The sequence below is a fragment of the Lutjanus erythropterus genome, chromosome 11 (assembly GCF_056507025.1).
Source record: "Lutjanus erythropterus isolate fLutEry1 chromosome 11, fLutEry1.hap2, whole genome shotgun sequence".
NCBI lineage: Eukaryota > Metazoa > Chordata > Actinopteri > Lutjaniformes > Lutjanidae > Lutjanus > Lutjanus erythropterus.
Genome location: NC_139327.1, coordinates 29,349,945 through 29,358,250, shown reverse-complemented (window position 1 = coordinate 29,358,250; position 8,306 = coordinate 29,349,945). Strand labels below are relative to the sequence as shown.

Below are 8,306 nucleotides of genomic sequence, written 5' to 3'. Positions count from 1 at the left end.
TAGTCTTATAAAGAACCCTTGACAAACCCTTCTTCAAAAATGGTTTTTCAGAAGCAAATGGTTCTAGCTAACCCTTCTGGAACCCTTATTTCTAAGAGTCCGGAGGAGAAAAAGAAGAAGAGGAGAAGGAGAAGGGGGAGACAATCTCTGCATCTCACAGAGCTGACAAACACTTTCCACTCCTGTGGATGCTGTGCAGCATGCACTATTTGAAGCCTGCATGTGTGTGTGAGTGTGTGTGAGTGTGTCTGAAGCCATAGGCAAGATGGGGGGACAGAATGGTGCCGTATGGTTTTCATAACTCTCTGAGGGTTTTCAATTCTGCTTCATCCCCCCCCCCCCACTCCAACCCGTCAACCCCTCCAGCCTTCTCTTATACACTCACACACTTCTCTACCAGCCCCCTCTTCCAAAAACACACAATTCTTTTTCCTCTACGTAGCCCCCCCCCCACCCCCCGCTCCACCCTCCCCCATCTTTCTCTCTTTCTGAGGTTCAGTCAGAAAGCCAACTTTGCAGAGGCAAGAAAGCCCCAGCAGGATCACATACAGGAGAGGGTTTCTGTCACTGAAACTCATCAGATTCATATATGGACTCTATTTAACCCTGGACTCTACTGGTGCTTCACTGGACTTTATTTTGGACCTTACTGGACTGAACTGGACATTCGGAGGGATTCCACTGGACTGCATTGGTTTTCTATTAGCTTTACTGTGGCAGATGTGGTGACAGTTTTCTGATGAATGGAGTTTGACTGATTCTGCACTGTAGAGCTTTTTGACTAAGGGCTTGGGCAATCAAAGGTAAATTAAGGTAATCCAATGACAGTTTTGGGTTTATCTGCCTTAGCGTATTTTGAGTAAAAACTCAGTTTGACCACATTATTTATTAAAATAAGTCCTGTTTGGAAAGTTTGTAGGTGAATCTGGGTCTGGTTTGTTTGGATAGGAGGGGCCAAAAGAGGTATTTTCCTTTATTAGATTATTTATTTTGATAATAAGGTTTTGAATGTTGGCCTAGTTTTGACCTCATGTCTTGGTGGAGGATGCAAAAGACCGTCAGAAGCAGTAGCAGCTGCAGCAGTATGAGTCTCCTGTGTGTCCTGTGGCTGCTGATGGTCTGTCTGGCTCCTGGAAGCCAAGGCCAGAGGCTGAGGGAGACGGCAGGGGGGGAGCAGCCAGCAGCCAAGGCTCAGCTGGCGGAGAGAGATGCACTCTGTCACCAGGACGGATGCTACACGGTTTTCCTCCAGAAGAGGTCCTTCAGGGAGGCTGGGCGGAGCTGCAGGGAGCGAGGTGGGACCCTGGCGACGATGCACACCGAGAAGGCAGCGGGTGTGGTCCATGAGCTGCTGTCGGCCATAGAGGCACAGGGGACCAGACCGAGGCTTCGCCTCTGGATCGGGCTGCACAGACCGCCACGCCAGTGTTCATCCACCCGACCACTGAGAGGATACGTCTGGGTCACAGGCAAAGTCTCAACTTTTTTGGCATTTGACCCTTCATTGTTCCTAATACTGACCTTCATCACCTTATCAGCAATTGACCCTTCCTATGTCCCGTCCCCTTTTGCTCCACTAACAGTTGAGAAAGCTTGATACGCAGCAGAACCTCAACCACCTGTTTTATGTACTTAAGATATGCTATGTGCTAAGCTTGTCTGTTTAAAATTTTGAAGATGGTTAAAATATATTGCTGGGGGGCTTGTTAGCAACCAGATGGAACTAGCTGGCTGACAACTGATGTATATCAGGGGTTGTCAAAGTGGGGGGCAGGCCTTCCCAGGGGGGCTCCAAACAGTTTCAGGGGAAACTCAGTAAATGTAGGTGAATTTTTTTTTTTACATTAGTTATGAAAAAATATGACAGAATGGCCTAAATGTATGTAATTAGGTTAAAGACATTGTTAAGAGATACAATATTGGTGATTTGTACCGTTTTTACCACTCAGAGACAGAAACTAATTTTACCTTCAGACAGATCATTTTTAATTTCTTTTGTGTAGTCTGAAATTATTTAAAACAGCAACATGAGGCTATCTTGGCTCAAATGGAACATAATAATGGCTCCAGAGACATCCAGAAATTGAGAAAAACGAAGCAAGCAAACCAGCATTTATGTAGATTACATTGATGTAGATTAGCTAGTCAGTTAGCTAGCGTTTTGCTAACACTAGCTATCTGGTTGAATTAGCTAGCTAACTATTGATGTAGACTTTCTAGCTAGTTAGTTAACCTGGCCTGAATGTGTGTGATATGATTGAAGAAGTAGAGCTGCAGTACTGAGAAGACTTTGAAAACCCCTGATGTACATTATCTACTTAGTTAGCTAGCATTTTGTTAACATTAGCAAACCTAAAATGTGACATTATTTGTTGTTTTACAGGTCTCCTGGTAACATCTTTTAAGGAACTTCAAAATCTGTTTTTCTTTTCAACATAGACAAGCCAACCACATAGCATATCTAAGTACAGGAAGTGACAATGTGATAAGAATGATCTGCCCCTCTCTGGGTCTGATTATAATCTTAACCTATCCCTAACCAATCGTCACTCCTCATGCCTAAACCTATCCAACCCAACCATAAAAGGCAATGAATTCTAGCCAGTGGCATAGTAAGCCGGGTCCTTCCTTCGTCATCCTAGGAAAAGAAAATAACAGGAAAGGGGAAAGTTGACCAAGATTGCGCTTGGCACCAAGCTTACTACTGTGACTGGAGCACAGAATCAAAAGGGGCGGGACTTAGGAAGGGTAAATTTTATTGGATTTTAAGAAGTGAGCTCAGACAAAATTGGTCCAAAATAGGCAAAGATACACAATGGTACATTTTTTCTTACAATTAAGCATTTGAGTTTCCCAACCCCAGTCATATTTCTAAAGACCACTGCACTCAAGTTTTTGACTGTGATCTAATGGAAAATATGTGGGTCAGTATAACTGAGGCTAAATCTGTACTTTTGCTAGTTGATTGCCTACTTAACTAAAGTGGTTCTGGCAGTGTCTGTAGACTGAATTAAACAATTTGACATGATACAACAGTAGACTTTCAGTCAGCATTTACAGCCATTGGACCTGCTTCAATATTATTACTTCCACACACATATCAGTTGTATCACCTTCAGGTTGTGGTATTGAACAGAGGTGGGAAGAAATTATGTACTAATACTTTGTTTCTGTACTTTAGTAGATTTTTCAAGTCGCCACCACCCCAACATCAAGACTGGTTGGACGACAAAAACAATATAAAAGACTTAAAAAGACAAAAAAAGACATAACAAAATGCATTAAAGATGTAACAACAACACAACAAGACAAAAAAGGCATAAAAAATGTAAAAAAAAAAAAAAAAAAAAAAAAAAGTAACATGACAAAAACAACATAACAAGACAAAAACAATGTAAAAAATGTAAAAAGACATAAGTATGACAAAAAAGATGTTACAAGACAAAAAAAACTATGTAAATGGTGAAACAAGACGAAAAAGACGCAACTAGACAGCAAACAATGTAAAAAGTGTAACATAACAAGACAAAACCAAAATAAAAAATGATGAAACAAGACAAAATATGACATAAAAGATGCAACAAAAAGTATGTAACAAGACAAAAAACAACACATAAGACATAACAGGACAAAAAACTAAAAATATAAAAAGACATAAAAACACTATAAACAATGTCAAAGTAAAAAAAAAGAAACAGCTGGTAGAAATGCCCTTCAGAGGGCTAGTTTTTACATTTATGAGCCTGTACTTTCTTACTTTTACTTGAGTAAAGAAGTTGAGTTCGCATTTCTACTTTTAGCAGGGTCTTTTTTTTTTTTTTTACACAAGTATCTTTTGCCACCTCTGGTATTAAACTGTTGTGTTGGCCCCTCTAACGCTGTCAGAGTTTGGTCCTTGGGCCAGCCTCCAGAGCTCTGCACTGACTGCATGGTTATTACATTAACTTCTTTTGTTTCACAGAGACAGTGCTGGCGCGACAGGGGAAGTTCAATCCCCTTTTGACCTCACTGCTACCCCTCAACCTGATTTAGTCATTACACAAATGTCGCTTACTAAAAACCAGATGGGTGTTTTATCACTCCAAGTGTTCGCCTTGGCTTTCAGTAAGAAAAGACTTTAAATCTTCAAGAGTTATGTGGCCAGCAAAACTGTTATTTGTTCCAACTGCCATGATTTAAAGGGCTGGTTTACCTAAATTAGAACAAAACATGTTTTCTCACTTATCCCTAGAGGTATTTAGCAATGTAGCTAATTTTGGTTTTATTTTACCAGACATTTTTTTCCTACACCCAACTACAATGAATGCGAATGGAAGTTTGTTTGTTGTGGGGCTCACAGCATTGAAAAAATACTGATTATGCACTGCATAATCAATTGTGGATGTGGCAACAGCTGTGCTGACTGATGGTGAACTAAAATATGCTCTTACAGATGATAATGATTCAGATCCTTCAGCTGTATTTGTTACTGACTGTGCAGTATTCACTGTCAGGGAAAGTGCCATGCATGCAGCGTCAGGTCCGACAACATGTTAATAAAAGCAACACATCTGTCAAACTACAACCCAGATATTCCAATGTCAAGTATTAGCATCTGGAAATCTTAAAATCTGAAAATATGAGATAAATGAGGTGCTTTTAAAGTCCATATGTGTGGAATTTGAAAATATCTGACTTTGGTGACTCCCAGTGGTAGTATTAAGTACAACATTGTGGCAGACAGCAATGCAAGTTGCTACAACCTCCATCACTCATGGAGCCAACCCAGAAAAGATGACAGGAAACAGGGTAAGAGCAACACATAGACTCCACCAACTCATATTTGCCAACATTCCTGATTTTCCCAGAAGACCCCTGTTTTTCATTTCCCTCTCCATATTTCCTCTATAATCACAATTCTCCTGAATTTCTCCCGATTTCTTTTTTCCTCCCTTTTTTTAACTGTTGACATTATACAGAGTTTATAAACCCTACGACCCAACAGGTCGACTGTTGCCAGCACAGAACAACACAGCTACACTAACCAGACTTCTTAAGAAGAATTCCTGTTCTGTAGGAAAAGGTTTAAAGGAAAGGGGCATGTATTTAGCAAAATCTGCTGTGTCAATTTTCATGTAGGGGCAGGGGGAAAAAATAAGTTAAAGAAAACGGATGAATATTAGTTTATGACAGAGATTTACGCAAGGTCACGCTACAGGGATGAATAACTCAGTATTCTTTCATGAGAAGTAGAGGTAAAATTAAAAGTGCTGAACATAAAAGTGTTGTTGCAGTGTACTCAGAATTTTGTTAGTTTCATTCTTTAAAAGTCATCAGAAACAAACAGGAAACAAAGCCTCTGAAAGTCAAATGTTTTGGTATCAAAATCCTCCCTATTTCTGGGTTCTTAAGTTAGGTTAAGTTAGCAAGTATGCACCAACTTTTTCAAGAGTGTCTCATTTTTCTACAAACAAAAACCATTGCCATTTGAATAATCTGAAAAATGATCAATTCATATACAAATTTTATGCATAGCAGCTTTAATAAAAATCTTATTGCCTCAAGGATTCAAATGTGTCATCTGTTGCATGTCTGTCTGATGTGGGAGAGGTTTCTTCCTGAGGTTTCCTCAATTGTTTTCCCTGTTAAAAGGGTGTTTGGGGGAGTTTTCCTCACCTGACTTGAAGGTCAAAGGACAGAGGGTGTCATATCTTGTACAGATTGTAATTCTCCCTTAGGTGACTGGTGATTTTGGTTTATATAAATACAATGTGACTTGACTCGTAGAGCTATTAAAAAGAAATCTAAATACTATAAGAGACATTGCATACTGTTTAACATAAAAGAAGGAAACTAAAATGAGGAAATTTCTACTTTTACTGACTTGGTCCTTGTCCTTATGTCCCAACAGGAGACCAGGATGGCCAGTTCACCAACTGGCTCCGTGAGGACTCCCCTGGAACTTGCGCTGCCCCTCGCTGCGTGGCCATGACCGTCCACACCTCTGAGAGCGGACGTGAGAGCAGCGACAACTTCCGGTGGCTGGATGGCTCCTGCGCACTGCCGTTGGACGGATACGTTTGCCAGTACAACTACAAAGGGATGTGCCCACCGCTGGAAGACGAGGGTAGAGGTCCAGCTGTTTACACCACCCCGTTTCATCTTGTCAGCACCCTCCTGACTCACGTCCCCTATGGGTCAGTAGCTGCATTACCCTGCCCTGCAGATAGCTCGGACCCCGATGCTCCTGCTGAGCAGACCGTGCTGTGCATGGAGAGAGACGACGAGACGGTGGGCTGGTCCAGGGACGCCCCACTCTGCTCGTCCAGTGCAGCTCCACAAAACCAGGACTGGTGCAGCGGGGATCATGGATGTGAGCAGTACTGTCAGAACACGGACACAGACTACTACTGTTATTGCTCTGAGGGTTTCATGATAGATGAGGATGGCTACAGCTGCAAGCCTGACCCCCTGAGCCCAACTGACCCTCCTGAACTATCCTCTGACTCTGCCGGCCCCACTGAGCAGCCACACATGAAAGAGGTCTGCGTGAAGATGGGGTGTGAGTACGACTGTGCCGAGACACCTCGGGGAATCCGCTGCACATGCCCCCCGGGCTACCAGATGGGCCCAGATGGCCGCAGATGTTCTGATGTAGACGAATGTCAACAGCAACCATGCCCACAAGTGTGTGTCAACATTCCTGGCACCTTCCACTGCACCTGCCACGCTGGGTACCAGCCAGACGACGAGGGCGAGTGCGTGGACATTGACGAATGCCTTGATGAGGGCAGCTGTGAAGGCATATGTGAGAACACAGTGGGGTCTTTCACGTGCCTCTGTAACCCCGGGTACGAGCTGAGCAGCGGAGGGGAGTGTGTAGATGTTGACGAGTGTGTCGGGGAGTCGCCCTGCCAGCAGCAGTGTCTCAACTACATGGGAGGGTACCAGTGTTACTGCGACAACGGCTACGACCTGCAGTCAGATGGACTGACCTGCCAGCCCTCGCCTGATGACGAAGAATACTCCACTCTTACCCCTGACCCAAGTGACTCTGCTCACATACCCAACTTGGACCCTAACCACGATAATCCCTGGTCCACCTCATTCACCCCAGACCCAAACTTTGAAGCTGAGACTAACTTTGACGTTGACTGGGTGACAGAAGCCCCTGACATTTCTCATGGTGGCTCAGATAACCACCTCAACCAATGGGATGCCCTGGCACCAAAGCATTATCACACAGCCCCACCCCCAACACAAAAAGATAGCACAGGCAATGAAATTGATAATGAGGCTGGAGCTAAGGCAGGAGGTAGAGAGGCCAGTGACGGGGTGGGAGCTGCAAACGGGTCAGCCACTGGGACTAGGGACGGGGAAGGATCTGAGATGGACGGTACAGAGGACGTCACAGCGGAGGCAGAGGCCGGATCTGGTGAGGGTAAACGAAAGCACGACAAGAGCTGGCTGCTGGTGGCCCTGCTGGTGCCACTGTGCGTGTTCCTCGTAGTGATGCTGGCTCTGGGGATCGTCTACTGCACCAGCTGTGCTGTGGACAAGACCCTGAGCTTCTCAGACTGCTATCGCTGGATACTCCCTACGACGCCTCCCGAGAGGAGGGACGGCAAAACCCAAGCATGAACCCTAAAATAAACAAACACAAGCACACAGATGTGCTGAACGCCCAGATGTTTGTAACATTTCTCTTGTGGTGTAGGACTGGTCACTGAAACTACCGTTTGGATTTAGTACAGCTGACTGGCTCTCTGATATTCATCAAGGAAACTTAATACTTTCTGTTGCACACCCTTTGTAAATAATTCACCTTCTCATCATGTTTTTTAGAATTCAATAAAACCAATAAACTGATGAAACACTGTGTGGTTTGTATAAGCCTGTCCTGGTTATAACCAGAGGTGGGAAGTAATGAACAAATTGTATGAATCTTGAAACGATTACTTCATTTTAGTAATTTAGCACAAGGCATTACAAGGACAGGATACTCTCTACACGTACAGTCATGTAGCCTAAGTAAACCTAAACAAACAAACAACCAAATAAACAAAAACCAAAAACCAGAAAAGAGACCACCTTAGACCACCATCACTCTGCTGTGAAGAATGCAGGAGGACACTCAAAGAATCAGAATCGAGAATTGCTGTTGCTTGACTAGCATATGAATAGCACAAAATATGCCAGTCATGTAACTGTCACCTCAACTGAGCAAATGCTATGCTACAAAACCTTTTCAAGGACGGGATACTCTCTGTCATTTCAGTAAAGTAGCCCAAGCAAAGCCAACATTTTCGAGAAACCAGAAAAGAGAC

At 43.4% G+C, this 8,306-nt stretch overlaps 1 protein-coding gene across 1 annotated transcript; it reads left to right on the top strand.

The window, feature by feature from the left end:
- The first annotated feature begins 502 nt into the window (after window positions 1–502).
- Window positions 503–7,853, top strand: LOC146319302 (uncharacterized). The gene is made up of 2 exons (XM_084729899.1): window positions 503–1,469; window positions 5,891–7,853. The coding sequence occupies exons 1-2, from the start codon at window positions 1,031–1,033 to the stop codon at window positions 7,618–7,620; spliced, it is 2,169 nt and encodes a 722-aa protein (XP_084586025.1). The 5' UTR covers window positions 503–1,030; the 3' UTR covers window positions 7,621–7,853.
- The last annotated feature ends 453 nt before the right edge of the window (window positions 7,854–8,306 follow it).

What these genes read in the sequence shown, in the direction of transcription:
- LOC146319302 (XM_084729899.1), top strand. Translation starts at nt 1,031, where the DNA reads ATGTCTTGGTGGAGGATGCAAAAGACCGTCAGAAGCAGTAGCAGCTGC. An exon ending in AGGATACGTCTGGGTCACAG is followed by an intron (nt 1,470 to 5,890) that starts GCAAAGTCTCAA and finishes ATGTCCCAACAG; the next exon opens with GAGACCAGGATGGCCAGTTC.